General features: G+C 30.8%; 1 protein-coding gene across 2 annotated transcripts in view; it reads right to left on the bottom strand.

Annotated features, from left to right (window-relative positions):
• Window positions 1-5,719: 5,719 nt before the first annotated feature.
• The window catches only part of vwa1 (von Willebrand factor A domain containing 1), a 33,377-nt gene continuing 20,867 nt past the window's right edge, over window positions 5,720-18,229 (bottom strand). Inside the window, exons 3-6 of one of the 2 annotated variants that reach the window (XM_005174134.6) lie at window positions 13,781-14,101; window positions 10,336-10,629; window positions 8,006-8,263; window positions 5,720-6,205 (exon numbers count right to left, since the gene is read on the bottom strand). In XM_005174134.6, coding sequence (XP_005174191.2) covers window positions 8,010-8,263; window positions 10,336-10,629; window positions 13,781-14,101 — 869 coding nt within the window. In that variant the 3' untranslated portion in view covers window positions 5,720-6,205; window positions 8,006-8,009. 2 annotated transcript variants of the gene reach the window in all.

Below are 18,229 nucleotides of genomic sequence, written 5' to 3' on the forward strand. Positions count from 1 at the left end.
TTTTCAGTTGTTTGTTAAATGTTGTTTGCTGAAACACAGAAAAACTTGTATTGGGTGTTTTTTTTAATCTAATATAAATGATACTTTGTTTAATATGTGTATATACCTTTTTTGCTTTTATGCCAAGGAAGCACTTTCATTATTTCTTTAATGGTAAGTAAATATGAATATTTTTAAAATGTTTTTTAATTAATGTAAACTTAACGGCCACTTTATTAGGTACACCTTTCAAACTGATAGTTAACACAAATTTCTAATCAGCCAATCACATGGCTGCAGCTCGATGCATTTAGGCATGTAGATATGGTCAAGAGGTTACAACTGAGGTCTGCAGAAGAGCATCTTTGAACGCACAGCACGTCCAACCTTGAGGCGGATGGGCTACAGCAGCAGTAGACCACACCGGTTGCCACTCCTGTCAGCTAAGAACAGGAAACTGAGGCTACAATTTGCACAGGCTCACCAAAATTGAACAATAGATGATTGGATAAACGTTGCCTGGTCTGATGAGTCTCGATTTCTGCTGCAACATTTAGATGGTAGGGTCAGAATTTGGCATCAACAACATGAAAGCATGGATCCATCCTGCCTTGTATTTTCTTGGCACACTTTGGGCCCATAAGTACCAATTGTGCATCGTGTCAATGCCACAGCCTACCTGAGTACTGTTGCTGACCATGTCCATCCCTTTATGAGCACAGTGTACTCATCTTCTGATGGCTACTTCCAGCAAGATAACTCGCCATGTCATAAAGCGCAAATCATCTCAGACTGGTTTCTTGAACATGACAATGAGTTCACTGTACTCAAATGGCCTCCAAAGTCACCAGTTCTCAATCCAATAGAGCACCTTTGGGATGTGGTGGAATGAGAGATTCGCATCATGGATGTGTAGCTGACAATGTCAATATAGACCAAAATCTCATTGGAATATTTCCAGTACCTTGTTGAATCTATGCCACAAAGGATTAAGGCAGTTCTGAAGGCAAAAGGGGGTCCAGTTCCCGGTGGCTAGTGAGTGTATAGTGCTGGGCAAGTATTAATCGCATCGAAAAAAAAAGTTTGTTTTGATGTAATGTTTGTGTGTGTCAAAACATTTAATAACAATTTAATAAAAACAGTCTCAAGTATATGCATGCATGTGTGCCTTTATAATACATATACAGAGCACACACTTAAATGATGTCAAAACAAACTTTTATTAATCGTGATAAATATTTGCCCAGCACTTATATTCATTATATTTAATAATATATATTTATATACATATATAAAATATAGCCCTCATGTGAAATTTTAAGTCCTTTTCAAATGTTTCCCAAGTGATGTTCAACAAAGTAAGGACATTTTTCAAAGTATCTCTTATTCTATTTTGTCTTCATGAGAAAGCCTTTTTTTTTTTCTCTTTTAATTTGGCTGAAAGATTTATTAATTTTTTAAAATCATTTTAGAGGTGAATATTATTTTCTAACTTGCCTAATTAACCCAGTTAAGCCTTTAAATAACACTTCAAGCTGAATACTAGTATATCGCAAAATATCTAGTTAATTATTATGAACCGTCATGATGGCAAAAGACAAAAGAAATTAGTTATTAAAACTATTATGTTGAAAATGTGTTGGGAAAAAAAATCTTTGTTAAACTGAAATTTGGATATGTTAGAAAAAGATGTAAAATTTCACAGGAGGGCTAATAATTTTGCATTCGATTGTATTACTGTTATTAGAAGCTAAATAGACTAGTAAATAATGTTAATATCCATCCAGAAAAACATGCAGAATAAAATGTAATATTAATTTCACAGAAATGCATTTATTTGTGTGCTAATTATCCCTAATTATCACAAAAGATGACTATATTAACAAAAAAAAATTTTTTTTAAAAAACCTGGCAAATATATTACTCCCCAGTAAATAAATGTTACTCCGAGACATGAACTGAATTAGTTCCTGTTTATTCAGTAATTTAAATCGGTAACATGTGGCCAACCTGCCATAATGTTGCAATAAACAGACACACAAAGTATCAGAAGCTGAATTTTTGGAATAGCTTTTTCAAAAGAGAGAGAGAAAAAGCATGACACATTCTTCCAAAATGACCCTGAAATAATAATGGATGAAGCTTTTCTGGTATGTCTTGATGAGTAGTGATGTTTTATAAACAAGTTTCAGGAGAAGCACAATCAGTTTTGACGAGGCTAATTCAGTATTGACAATCATTCTAGTATCCGATCAACTTAAGACCAAACCCCTATAAATAGTCAAAGACGTCGTAGCCCTGTTTTCTCTCAACTTCAGCATCCCTCCACCACCCCATCCCCTAACTATTAAACCTGATACCTACTTAAATCTGAGGGGGGAGCGTTCTGGAGCCAGGCTAGACTCTGTGCTCGGACCTTATCTCTCTCTTTGTCCATCCTGATAAAAGGAATAACACAAGTTAGGGTGTCTTTCTGACGTCAGAGCCCTCTCCCCGGGCAGCCCGCCAAATACGCATATTCTATTCAGTCAAATATCTGTAAGTGTGAACTTGTGAAATATGTGTGGTGGTTTATATTTGATATTTGAATGACTAATATGCACAAATTGATTCACATTAGAAGAAGTCTGTAAGAACAAATTGTAGATTCACCATTTGTAGAATTGTAGAAACAAACACTGATGTCAATAGTAGAAACTAAAAAATACTATGGAAGTCAATAACTGTTTTTCCAACATTTTTCAAAGTATCTTCTTTTGTGTTCTACAGAAGGAAGAAACTCAAATATGTTTGGAACAAGTGAAAGATGAGTTAAAGATGACAGAATTTTCATTTTTGGATGAACTGTCTCTTTAAGACCTTAAAAAACACCTTTCTGCGAACAAATATGCAAAACAAACCGGAAATATGAACAGATGAAGCCGTTGATTTATATTTGAAGTGCTTCTAAACTTTTATGGATTTGTTTCTTCTGTTTAAAACAAAACAATATACTCTTAAGAATGTTGGTGAAACAGCCACCTTTGACATTCATAGAATTAACAAAATACTATGGAAGTTTTCCAACATTTTTCAAAGTATCTTCTTTTGTGTTCTACAGAAGAAAGAAACTCAAATATGTTTGGAACAAATGAAGTGTGAGTAAATGGACAGATTTTTCATTTTTGGCTGAACTGTCTCTTTATGACCTGAAAAAACACCTGTCTGCGATCAAATATGCAAAACAAACCTGAAATATTGATGAATAATGTGCAACAAACTTATCAGGAGAAGGCGGTTGACTTATATTTGATATTTGAAGTGCTTCTAAACTTTGATAAATGTCTTTCTTCTGTTGAAAACAAAACAGTTATGCTCTCAAGAATGTTGGTGGAAAATAACCATTGACATCCATAGAAGGAACAAAATACTATGGAAGTTTTCCAACATTTTTCAAAGTATCTTTTTTGTGTTTTACAGAAGGAAGAAACTCAAATATGTTTGGAACAAATGAAAGATGAGTTAATGATGAGAGAATTTTCATTTTTGGGTGAACTGTCTCTTTAAGACCTTCAAAAAACACCTGTCTGCAAACAAATATGCAAAATGACCCTAAAATATGAACAGATGAAGCTTTTTCTGGTTTGTCTTGGTAAATAATGTGCAACAAAATTATCAAGTATAGGGCGTTGACCTATATTTGAAGTGCTTCTAAACTTTTATGGATTTGTTTCTTCTGTTGAAAACAAAACAATATACTCTTAAGAATGTTGGGGGAAAAACAACCATTAAGGAACAAAACACTATGGAAGTTTTCCAACATTTTTCAAAGTATCTTCTTTTGTGTTCTACAGAAGGAAACTCAAATATGTTTGGAACAAGTGAAAGATGAGTTAATGATGAAAGAATTTTCATTTTGGGACCTTTAAAACGCCTGTCTGTGAACAAATATGCAAAAATGACCCCAAAATATGAACAAATGAAGCTTTTTCTGGTTTGTCTTGATGAATAATGTGCACCAAACTTATTAGGAAAAGGCCGTTGACTTATTTTTGATATTTGAAGTGCTTCTAAACTTTGATAAATGTCTTTCTTCTGTTGAAAACAAAATAAATATGCTCTTAAGAATGTTGAGGGGGAGAGAAATAACCATTGACATCTATAGTAGGAAAAATAAAAATACTTTGGAAGTCAATGGCTGTTTTTTTCAGCATTTTTCAAAGTGTCTTCTTTTGTGTTCTACAGAAGAAAGAAACTCCAACTTGTTTGGAACAAATGAAGTATGAATAAATGATGACAGAATTTTCATTTTTGGGTGAACTGTTCCTTTAAGACCTTAAAAATACGTGCCTGTGAACAAATATTTACATTGTTAATACACAACTACAGAGGAAATCTTTAATCCGCTGAATGATAAATCCAAGCCTGACCCTTGAAAGAGTCCCTGTTCTTCAAACAAGCCAACCGTGGCCCTTTCGAACCACAAAACATCTGCAGCCAACATCTGCAAAGTCTTAATTCTTCAGCCACAGAGATTAAGACCTGTGCCAGAGTTTTAGGATCTGCAGTTATGGAAATGACTGTAGCTTAAAATGAGTTACAAAACGCTGACCTTGAAGAAAAAACAGTGGCGGAGCTCATTTAGATTTGTCCTAAAGTATCTATATCGCCAACACGGGGAGAACATCCAAACTCCACACAGAAATGCCTACTGACCCAGCTGGGGCTTGATCCAGCAACCTTCTTGCTTTGAGGCCACAGTGCTAACCACTGAGCCATCGTGAAAAAAGTTACAAATTATAAATTCCCATTTTCTCTGAATTTATAATGTGTAATAATTTTTTCTTTAGTCTATAAACTGATGACATTTTACTGAACCTAAATAAACAGATTTGAAGTCATTTAAAAGTTTTAGAATTTAAGTGCCATGTTTTCAGGATTATATTCAGCTTGAAACAACACATTATTAACTAATAAAAAAAGCTAATAAATAAATAAATTATATATATATATATATATATATATATATATATATATATATATATATATATATATATATATATATATATATGTATATATATATATATTTTATATATATATTTTTTTTTTTATTATTTTAAATTTGGAAGAAATTTTATCAGACCTTTATAGAATAAAATAATAAATATAAATTCAACACAAACAAATCCCCAATAAATCCAGACTTTTTACAATATGTAAAATAAATATATATGAAAAAAATAAATTAAAATAAAAAAAAATTATTAAAAAAATTAATTAAATAAAAAAAGAGATATTTTTCAAATAAAAAAGTGTGTGTGTGTATATGTGTATATATATTTGTATATGTGTATATATATTTGTATATATGTATATATATATATATATATATATATATATATATATATATATATATATATATATATATATAGTATTATTATTATTATTTATTTTCTATTTGAAAGAAATCTTATCAGACCTTTATAGAATGAAATAATAAATATAAACATTCAATGCAAACAAATTCCTAATAAATCCAGACCGAGAATTATATTATAAATTCCCCATATATATTAAATATATATATATGTATGTATATATATATCTGATATATAACTATATAGTCAAATGCAAAAGAATTCCTAATAAATCCAGAGAAATATATTAATTGCCCATACATATTTTTCCATAGATGTACAGTGTTGTCCTTTAATAAATATATGTAATAAAATATTAGTCACAAATGATTGAAGACTCAGGATAAAATCAATAAAATCTCCTTTTATCATCCATTTGAAACCGTTACAGACCTTTTACATTCACAAACAGCAATATTACACACATAATATATGAAAAAGCAGCTTAAAGCCACTTTAAGCTCTCGACCCATAGTCTTCTGCTATGAATCCAATACTGTAATGTGCATTTTTTTTTGCTTGTTTACAAAATGAAGGCTGAATTAATATGCTGTGCGGTAATGGACAGTGGTGCGGTCAATATCACTGAACTCAAACCAATCCCCAAACATTCCTTTAAAAGTCTCGTTCTTCAGAAATCCTCTTGAGTTCAGACTCATTTAGTGTGGTTTTGTGGTTTGTGTGTCAGTGCATGTTGTGTTGCTGTGTTTAAAGATCACCATCTATGGCTGATGAGTGTTCAAACAGCTCCATCTGTCCATTTGTGGAAAGTTTCTGCTGTTCATCGCTCAGTCCTGTGTGTTTGGCAGATCCACAGCTTCAGGTCAGCACTGTTGTGGGGTAAAGCAAATAAGAGGTGTGTATGTTCAAACTTTTTTTGTCTGATTGAATAATGAATTCAAGGTAATGTTTGGAAGAGATCACACACTTTAAGCCCCTAAAGTCAAACATATATAAACATTTGAAGTCAGAATTATTCGCCCTCCTATGAATTTTTATTTTTTTAATCAAATATTTCCGAAATGATGTTTAACAGATTAGAAATTTCCTGTAATATTTTTTCTTCTGAAGAAAGTCTTATTTGTTTTATTTCGAGTAGAATAAAAGCAGTTTTAAAATTTTTTACAACCATTTTAAGGTCAGTATTATTAGCCCCCTTAAGCAATATATTTTTCAGATTCTTTACAGAACAAATCACTGTTATGCAATCACTTGCCTAATTACCCAAATTACCTAATTAACCTAAATTAGCCTTTAAATATCACTAAGCTTAATACTATCACGCGGTCCACATTTCGCGACCTCAAAGTTTTGCAGATTTATTTGTGTGTAATTTCATATGCTTTATTTATTTATTTTTTACAGCACATTGTTTTCTGCATCCTGATTGGCTGTAGACTATTGTCACATGTATGCATCACCATATGAGGCATAAGAATAGGATGTGTTTGGATAAGACTCAGTTTTTTGACAACACTTAATTATTATTGTTCATTTATTAATTTGCTGAAAATTAGGACTGAATTTAGAAATAGTTTTGAAATAAGTATTTGCGCTTAACAAACTAAATTAAATATGTAGGCTAATGGATGTCTTCAGTGGAGTGAGTACATCACCGTTTGGCCGAATGGAGGAGGCTCGTTCTTTATCCTCGCGCTGCAGATGCTCTGTTTAACTATTTCCTCGCTAATGAAGTGCTCAGTTTTTCCACTTACAAAGTCCACCATGTTAATAGCAAATGCACCATGGTGTGATGCAACTGATTCTTAAAGGGAATGGAAGACGAGACTCTGATTGGTTTGATGCAGGTTTTATGGGTATGCTCAAGACACACCCTTAACTCACGCGAATAAGCACAACCCTGTTAGACCATGTGCCGGGGCGCAGAGCATATTTTTCAATCCTTAAAAGTCTGAATTTGGACATGACCTTAATGCTTAGACTTTGCAGCTAATAGTTAAAATAGAGCCCAGAGTCTGCTTTCGATTTGTGGATCAGTGACTGCAGGATTAAGAACATTACGCTGGATGCTAACATTAACCACACAGAAGCTAAAAAGCTTCATGAACCTTTTGCTGACAGCGATGGATGTTTGTGTCTGACAACAGGTTTGGATCTTTGGTTTGATTCTAATGCTGGACTTCTTTTTCTATGAAGGTTTAAACTTTGATAGTGTTTAAACAAGAGAGAAAAGAATGAAATATTAAAGCCTGTCTCAAAAAATGTATAAAGTGTGTAGTGCAGGGTTTTACGGACTTAAAAATAATAATCGTAAAAAATAAAGCTGACTACTTTGTGGATTTTCACTATTGCGGGTTACTTTTAGAACGTAACTACCGTGAATAACGAGGGACCACTGTATCTTAAAAAATATCTAGTAATCAAAATAAATATTTTGTGCTGTCATCATGGCAAAGATAAAATAAATCAGTTATTAGAAATGAGTTATTAAAACTATTATGTTTAGAAATGTGTTGAAAAAAATGATCTCCATTCTCTCTTTAAAAAAATAATAAATTTAATTGATAAATAATGAATCTCTATATTTTTATCAATAAATATGCAGTAATCAACTGTATCTCTGATAAGTCAAAAAGCAACAAATAAGATGTGATGTTTTTCAGACAGACCGTCTCAAGCTGTGCAGCAGAGTCCCTCTCCGCGGGCCGTCCTGTACACCGGCGAGACACAGACTCGGGCTCTGGAGGGCACGTGGTTGAGGGTGGTGGACAGGCGGTTGGGTGGTAAGTACAGGGTGGATCGCTGGCTGTGTCCTCGCTCCCAAGTGACCCAGTATCCACGAAGCCCGTCGAAACTTCCCTTCCAGCGCAGCTGCACTGTCTCATCGCCCACTGAGGAGAGCTGCAGATCGGACAGAGCCGGCAACACTGAGAGACAAACAGGACAGAGGTCAAACTTCCCGCTTCTTGCTGGGAAACAGAAGGAGGTGAGAGGATGTGGTGGAAAACACTCAGTTCTGTGGTCTGACTGGAAAAAGAGCAATTCTGACTAATGTTCCCGTGACATTCAGCTGCTAATGAATTAAAGGAGACCTATTATGCCCCTTTTTACAAGATGTAAAATAAGTCTCTGATGTATTTATATGAATGGATGCATTTTCAAATTTATTTTTGTACAATTAAATGTGTATTAATCAGGCGAATAATATTACATGTCTTCAGTGGAGTGCGTACAACACTTGAGACCTTATCTATGAGAGTAAAGAGAAAGGCTAATTGGAGGAGGCTCGTTCTTTATCCTCGCGCTGCAGATGCTCTGTTTAACTGTTTTCTCGCTAGTGAAGCGATACATTTTTCCACTTAAAAAGTCCACCAAGTAAATAGCGAATGCGCCATGGTGTGATGCAACTGACTTTTAAAGGGAATGGGAGACGAGACTCTGATTGGTTTAATGCAGGTTATGCTCAAAACAAACCCATAACGCATTAAGCGAATAAGCACAACCCTGTTAGACCATGCGCCAGGGCGCGGAGTGTGTTTTTCTGTCCTTTAAAATAGCAAAAAGCGAATTCGGACACGACCTTAATGCTTAGACTTTGCAGCTAATAGTTAAAATAGAGCCCAGAGTCTGCTTTCGATTTGTGGATGAGTGACTGCAGGATAAAAGAACATTACGCTGGATGCTAACATTATCCTCACAGAAGCTAAAAAGCTTCATGAACCTTTTGCTGACAGTGATGAATGTTTGTGTCTGACAACAGCTTTGGATCTTTGGTTTGATTCTAAGGCGAATAATATTAGATGATATAGAGAAACGCATTTAAAGGGGACCTCTTACGCCCCTTTTTACAAGATGTAAAATAAGTCTCTGATGTGCCAAGAGTGTGTATGTGAAGCTTCAACTCAAAATACCTCACAAATAATGATTTATAACTTGACACTGCCCTTTTCAGGCTTTGATCCAAATTGTGTGGTTTTGGTAACTGTCGCTTTAAATTCAAATGAGATTGTAGGACCGGGGGGGATACACCTAGAAGTGTGTATGTGAAGTTTTAGCTCAAAATAAATCACAAATAATGTTTTATAATGCTTTGAAATTGACCCTTTTAGGCTTTGATCTTAATTGCGCAATTTTGGTGACTGACGCTTTAAATTCAAATGAGATTGTGCTCTTTTCAAAAGAGGGCGGAGCTACAAATGCCTGTGTGTCAGCATAGTGGCAGATTCAAAAACAAGACTAACATCCTATGCTAATGAGGGACAGATTGTGATTAATAAATATGAATAATTATAATATTAGAGACTATCTATTTTCACTATAAAAGTGATTTTTTGCATAATAGGTCCCCTTTAAATTGAGTGGTTTATTTATAAACTAATTTCGAGAGGATCACCTGCTTATGATTGCTTGTGGCTGGTCCCGTATTATTCAGTTTATGATCCACTGATCAGACGATTCCTAAGTCACTATAAATACCCTAGGTTCCATATAACAGCCATCTTCGTCCCCCCCTTCCACCCCTACTCCTCCTTTCTTAGATGGGTGGCATGGTGGCTCAGTGGTTAGCACTGTTGCCTCATAGCAAGAACGTCACTGGTTCTAGTCCTTACCAAGCCAGCCGATGTTTCTGTGTGGAGTTTACAAGTTCTTTCCGTACTCACGTGGGTTTCCACCTGGTTCCCCGGTTTTCATCCAAAAACATGCAACTTAAGTCAATTGACTAATCCAAATCAGCACCATAGACATGCTCCTAGTAAGTAGTTATCTCTTAAGAGCAATCACTATCTGTTCATTAGCTACAACAGCAGGGGAGTTCTCGAGGTCTACCTGAGCTCAAACTCCCCTCTCACCTTGCAAATGGGAGGGAGCCCCTGGCTTGCGGAAGTTATGAGCTCAGGGCTCTCTCCCGGGACAGCATGCCAAACAAGCTTTATAATCCACCATCAGCTAAGTGTGAAGTCTTGAAACTAAAAAGTGTATTAATGTGAACTCTCCTCACCCTCTTGCGTGCAGACTTTGACTGTCATGGCTCTCTCTTTGCCTGAAGGCTGTTTTGCGCTGACGGTGAGCAGATACTGTGTGTCGGGCTGCAGGTCAGTGATGACAGTGGAGTTGTGTGTGTTGCTGACTCGGAGCACTTGAAGCGGGCCACTGGGTAGAGCCGAGTACTCCAGCTGGTACTCCTGGATGAGCCGTGGCAGAAGTGGAGCCCAGCTGACTCGCACACTGTTAGAGCTCGACTCTGACACCGACACAGAGGACAACAGCTGGATCTGCGGCTCTGGAGGATTCACTGAAATGCAACACAGAGGTGCACAAGCAGGAGAATATGAGCACAGTTACATGTTTGATTTTAAAGTACAAATGAAATCAAAACCCAGCATGATGTAGCTAGCTCACATTGCTAGTTTTGTGGTGAACAATGCATCTGTGCAAAAAAACAGTCACAGCTTCTGGTTCATGCGGACTTTAAATTTGTTTGTTTATTAAGTCAAGGGAATCGTGTATCAATTCATGTAATTTAAATGTGATTTTTATACAATTTTTATTCAACTAATTAATTCTGATGAAAATAACATTATTTCATTATAATCATTATTATGTCAACAATCATTTAATAATAGTATTTTTTATGATTGTTATCAGTGATAAGAGTTACGGTTGTTATTATATCAATAAATGCTTAATTAAGTAATTAATTAATTAATAGCAAAAGTATTAGTATCAGTCAAAAATAATCAAACCGTTTAGTATAATATTTATTTGTTATTATTATTATTATTATTATTATTATTACACATGTTAATAATAGTAATAATAATAATAATAATAATAATGCATTTAATTTTCATTTTTAATTAGACTTGCTTAATTGTTAATAATTAAAGGAGTTTCAATAAATGAATATTAAATGCATTTTAATAATAATAATAATAATATTCATAATCATAATAATGCATTTAATATTTAAATTAATAGGACCCATTTCATTATTAATATCATCAACAACAAGAACATCAATGTATGTGCTCACCATCAACATCAATGCTTTTTTATTATTATTATTATTATTATAATAATAATGAATTTAGTATTCATAATTTATTAAACTAGTTTAATTGCTAATAATTGAGTCTCAGTAAATATCTAATGGCATTTTTAAATAATAACAATAACAATGCATTTAATATTCATATTTAATTACACTTGTTTAAATATTAATTAATTGAGTCTCATTAAATCAAGATTAAATGTATTTTTAAATAAGAATGATAATAGTGCATACGATATTGATACATTATATATATATAAAGCAAGATTAAGTGCATTTTTATGACAAAATGAAGCATTTAATATTCATATTCAATTAGACTTGTTTAATTGTTAATGCTAAAACGAGTCGCATTAAATCAATATTAAATGCATTTAAAATAATAAGAATAATAATGCATTTAATATTTATAATTAATAAGACCCATTTCATTATTAATTATTGGGTCTTATTATAATAAATAATTAATAATTATATTAAATAATTAATATCATCTACAACAATAACATCGGTGCATGTGCTCATTAACATCAATGCAATTTTTATTAATAATTATTAAATATGCTTTTAATTTTCATATTTAATGAGACTTGTTTAATTATTAAAAATTAAACGAGCCTCTTTAAATTAATATTAAATGTATTTTTTTAAATAATAATGATAATGATAATAGTGCATACAATATTCATATTTAATTAGGCTTGTTTAGCTGCTAATAATTAAATGAGTCTCAATAAATCAAGATAAAGTGCATTTTTATGAAAAAATAAGGAATTTAATATTTATATTTAGTGAAACCTGTTTAATTCTTAATTACATGAATCTCATTAAATAAATATTAAACACATTTTTTAAATAATAATAATAATAATAATGAACTTATTAATCATATTTAATTAGACTTGTTTAATTGTTGATAATTAAACGGGTCACATTAAATCAATATTAAATGGATTTAAAAAATAAATGAATAAATAATAATAATAATAATAATAATAATAATAATACTGCGTTTAATATTTATAATTAACAAGACCCATTTCATTATTAATATCATCAACAATAACATCAGTGCATGTGCTCATTAACATCAATGCATTTTTAATTAATAATTATAATAATAATACATTTAATATTCATATATTTAACTTGTTTAATTGTTAATAGTCTTAATAAATAAATATTAAATGCATTTTAAATAATAATGCATTTAATATTCATATTTAATTAGTCTCGTTTAATTGTTAATAATTAAATAAGTCTCATTAAATCAATATTAAATGCATCTTAAATAATAATAACAAGAGTAATAACAATGCATATAATCTTCATATTTAATTAGATCATTAACATCTATGCATTTTTTAATAACTATAATAATGCATTTCAGATTCATATTTAATTATGTTTGTTAAATTGTTAAGAATTGAGTGTTAATAAATAATTATTGAATGCATTTATAAATAATAATAATAATAATAATATGCATTTAATATTAATATTTAATTAGAATTGTTTAACTTTAAATAATTAAATGAGTCTCATTGAATCAATATTAAATGCATTTTATGAAAAATTAAGGCATTAAACATTCACATTTATTTAGACTTAATTCTTGATAATTATAACAGTTTCAATAAATAAATATTAAATGGATTTTTAATAATAATAATAATAGTGATGATGATGCATTTAATATTTATAATTTATAAGACCCATTTCATTATCAATATCATCAACAACAATAGCATCAATACATGTGCTCATCATCAGCATTAATGCATTTTTATTAATCATTTTAATAATACTGAATTTAATTTTCATACTTAATCAGAATTTTTAATTATGAATATTTAAACGAGTCTCATTAAATGAATATTAAATGCATTTTTTTAAATAATAATGATAATAATAATAATGCATATAATATTCATACTGTATTAAGTCAGGCTTGTTTAGCTGTTGTTATTTAAAAGAGTGCCAATAAATCAAGATTAAATGCATTTGTATGAAAAAATAAGGCATTTAATATTCATATTTATTTAGACTTTATTAATTTTTTTTAATATTAAAATTTTTATTATTAGACTTTACTAATTGTTAATAAATAAATAAATAATTTAAATAAAACTAATAATTAATACAAAAATAACAATTAGTCTCACAAATTAATATTAAATGCATTTTTTTAAATAATGATAATAATAATGCATGTTATATTTATATTTAGTAAGACTTTTCAATTGGTAATATTTAAACAAGTCTCATTAAATTAATATTTAATGCATTTTTAGATAATAAAAGTATTTTTAATAATAATAATAATAATAATAATAATGCATCAACAACAATAACATTACTGCATGTGTTTTGTTGTGTATGTGCTACTCACCTGTTTGTGTGGTGAAGCTGGTTTGCAGTGTATTGAGCACCTGCTGGTTGTTTTTGGGTGTGAGTGTGACAGTGTATGTGGTGTCGGGACGCAGGCCGGTCAACTGGGCAGAGCTGGAGTCTGCGGGTCTCGTGATCCTCTGAAATGACCCAGGGTCTGTGCTTGCACCGCCGGGGACTCCGGGGATCTGTCCTGTCCTCATGGGGCCGAATTTAATGTCGTAATATCCAGAGCCGGAGCCGGACAGCACAGGCCTCCATTCCAGCTGAGCTGAGGTGGAGGAGACCGACTTCACCTGCAGTCTCTCAGCGCGGATGATCTCTGCATTTCAGGAGACACAAGTTAGCAGAAATGAAGGTTACTTTTTATTATTAAATACTGAATTTGTCTCTCAGCACAGATGATCTCTGGCTTTCAGAAGACAGAAAATACAGAAATGATAAAGACATGATGTCAGACATTTACAGTATACAAAATCAAAACACCACCTGGTAAGAATGACGCTGTCTTAGATGTTTAAGTTTGTGTCTGGAATAATTAATTTTATTATTATATATTTGAATTCAAGTAAATGGTAAATAATAATAATAATAATAAATAGTAAATTATTTTGCAAAGTATTAATAAGTATATACTGATAAAATACTTTAATTTATTTTACAAAGGTTCATTTAAAAGCAAATAACAGTCATAATAATTATTAAATTATATGAATGAATACAAAAGTAACAAATTTAAAAATCTACTTAAAATCTAATTAATTCAAAAACCTTATTATAATTAATATGGTTTATTTAATTCTTTAATAATAATTTATTATAATTATACTTAAACTAAAATATAATAGGTCATTTTAAAGCAAATAATGGTCATAACTATTAAGGTAATATGAATGAATTAATAACAAATTAAATATTTAATTAATCTAATTAAGTCTAAAACCTTATTATAACTAATATGGTTTATTTAATCTCTTATAATTATACTTATGTATTACTTAAACTAAAATGTTAAGGGTTGCAAATAATCGTCTTATTAATTATTAAAAATGATGTGAATGAATAAATTAATACTTAAAAATGTCATATTTAAATAAAATCTAATCTTAAGGTCTAAAACATTATTATGATTAATATGGTTTGTTTAGTTCCTTAATATTAATTAATTATAATTATACTTACAAATGTCATATTTGATTAAAATCTAATTAAGTCTAAAACTTTATCATAATTAACATGGTTTATTTATTTCCTTATGGTTTAATTATACTTCTATATTACTTAAACTAAAATATTAAGGGTCGTTTTAAAGCAAATAATCATCATAATAATGATAAAAAATTATATGAATTAATAAATAACAAATGTAATAATTAAATTCTAATATTAGTCTAAAACTTTATTATGATTAATATGGTTTATTTAATTCATTAATAATAATTTATAATAATTATACATTAATAAAACACAAATATTAAGGATAATTTTAAAGCACATATTAGTCATAACAATTATTATTAACAATAATATAACTAAATAAATAACAATTGTAACATTTATTTAATCTAATTAAGTCTAAAACCTTATTATAACGAATATGATTTATTTATTTCCTTATAATTATACTTATGAATTACTTAAACTAAAATATTAAGGGACGTTTTAAAGCAAATAAGTCATAATAATGACTAAAAATGATATGAATTAATAAATTAATAAATAACAAATGTAATATTTATTTAAAATTTTATCTTAAAGTCTAAAACTTTATTATAATTAATATGGTTTAATTCATTAATAATAATTTATTATAATTATACTTAATCATACATTAATTAAACACAAATATTTAAGATCGTTTTAAAGAAAATATTAGTCTTAACAATTATTAAAAATTATAAATGAATAAATAACAATTGTAATATTTAATTAATCTAATTAAGTCTAAAACTGTATCATAACAAATATGGTTTATTTATTGCCGAATTATTGCCTTATTTAATACTTAAACTAAAATATTAAGGGTCGTTTTAAAGCAAATAATAGTCTAATAATGATAAAAAAAATTATATGAATTCATAAATAACAAATTAAATTAATATCTAATCTTAGTCTAAAACTTTCATTATGGTTAATATGATTTATTTAATTTTATTCTCATTTAATTTAATTCTTTATAATTATAATTATACTTAATTATGTATTACTTTAACATATTAGGCTCATAAAATGTATTTTCTCTATAAGAAAAAAAAATATATATATATACTGAATTTCTGTTGTTTTCAGAATAACCTCTGCAATTGATTATCAAGAAAGTGAAAGCAGAGATGGCAGAAATTAAATTAGACCCTAAATCCACCCTTAGAACGACCCAGCAGCAGCAGCAGCACCTGGTCTGAGTTACTGCGTGCCATCAATGCGTTTGTTTATGTAAGTGTCTGGAAGTTGCACATATGTAACTCCTTATATATGTGTGTGAAGGAACGGCCACTAATAATAACCGCGTCTAGAGCTGCGGGCACCCTGCTGGGGGTCGAAAAGGGTCCTAAATAATTTGTGTATATAAATAACCCTCATCTCTCATTACAGTGTCTGCCTGTTTCCTCCTGGCTCTTCTTTTCTTTGGATCCGTCTCAGGCTATTTGTGTCTATTAGAGATTGGAGATATGAGATTCACACCCACATCAGATCACAATCCGCATTTAGAAAACACACTCACTAGACTGAGTGCGTTTCTATTTGATTTACATGCACTTCAGATTAAATGCAAGGGTTTTTCAATGCAACTTTTGAGACTGCACTTTATTAATGTGTGTGCGTGCGTTAAAGAAAGTTTTCTTTAAAAGGGACCTACTATGTGACTAACTATCACTTTTATAGGGGGTTTAAGCAGAGTTGTGTGGCATCAGTATGTAAATATAGCCAGGCTATAAAGGTAAAAATATATTAATTCTATTTTTTATAATAACACTTGATAAAAGTCTGCAGAAACACTTTGATTGACATTCTCCCATTGTACTTATCATCTGAGGGGCAAAGCTCCGCCCATTAGTGACGATCTCTCCCTCATTAGCATGGGACATTAATCTTGTTTTTAAACCTGCCACTATGCTGACGCACAGGCATTTGTAGCTCCGCCCTCTTTTGAAAAGAGCACAATCTCATTTGAATTTAAAGCAACAGTCACCAAAATTGCGCAATTAGGATCAAAGCCTAAAAGGGTAAATTTCAAAGCGTTATAAAACATTATTTGAGATTTATTTTGAGCTGAAACTTCACATACACACTCTAGATGTAACCGCGCCAGTCCTACGCCAACCAACCCGCTCCAAGCTGGTATCGAACTGGCAACCTTCCGCATAGGAGTCGGTTGCTCTAACAAGGAGGCTAAAGACCACGGCCTCTAACGTCTGTCGTTAGGAGTGAGGTTCATCTGCACAGCACCTACTAGCTGGCCTCCATTACACTCACCACCCTAAACCTCACTCCAATCCGGGTCACGGCACCAATGTAAACCCCGCTGGTCCTTTTTCTATATATTCTCGAATATTATGAGCCTGATTTATTCACATTTAATTTTACAAAAGAAATGCCTTAATTCCTGACTGTTTGCAGTATTTTCTGAATTATACCATGATGATCAAAACTATTTCTCTATTATGTCCTAAATTTTGAACCTGACTTTATACAGGTTTCAGATTTCTGTGCTAGAAATGTGTGATCATTAAATTAGTGCAGATTTAATTAATGCATGTACATTTAAATGTAACTTTTTGAACGTTTGCAATACAAAAAAAAAAAAAAAAAAATGTTAGCACTTCTTACTGTAATCAATAAAGTGAAGACGTTTGCTGATAACTAAATGAAAAAATTGGCTTAAAAACTTACATTTTGATCTCATTTTTTAAAATAATTTTGAATAAAATATATGGCATCAGTTTCACTATTTTTACTCTTGTCAGTTCCTTGCATAAATCTATCATATGACTTCTAACAAATATGAAATATCTACAATAGTCACATGGATCACTCATGGTATTTTGATGGTGTCTGTGGCGTATATATATATATATATATATATATATATATATATATATATATATATATATAAATTCTGAAATATGATTAATTTTCTAAATATATGATGTAATAGAAGGCATAAATACAATAAGATTAAAAAAGTGCTCTAAAAAGTATTCATTAGAATCTTATTATTAGCCGTTTATTTTTTGTATGTAAGTGTATGTTCATTTATATAATAATAATAATCGTATGTAATTTTTTTAGTAATTGTCTGCCCTTATTCTTTCATTCATTCATTCATTCATTCATTCATTCATTTTATTTTCAGCTTAGTCCCTTTGTTAATCAGGGGTCACCACAGCGGAATGAACCGCCAACTTATCTAGCACGTTTTGCACAGTGGATGCCTTTATAGCCGCAACCC

Source organism: Danio rerio, chromosome 23 (assembly GCF_049306965.1).
Source record: "Danio rerio strain Tuebingen ecotype United States chromosome 23, GRCz12tu, whole genome shotgun sequence".
NCBI lineage: Eukaryota > Metazoa > Chordata > Actinopteri > Cypriniformes > Danionidae > Danio > Danio rerio.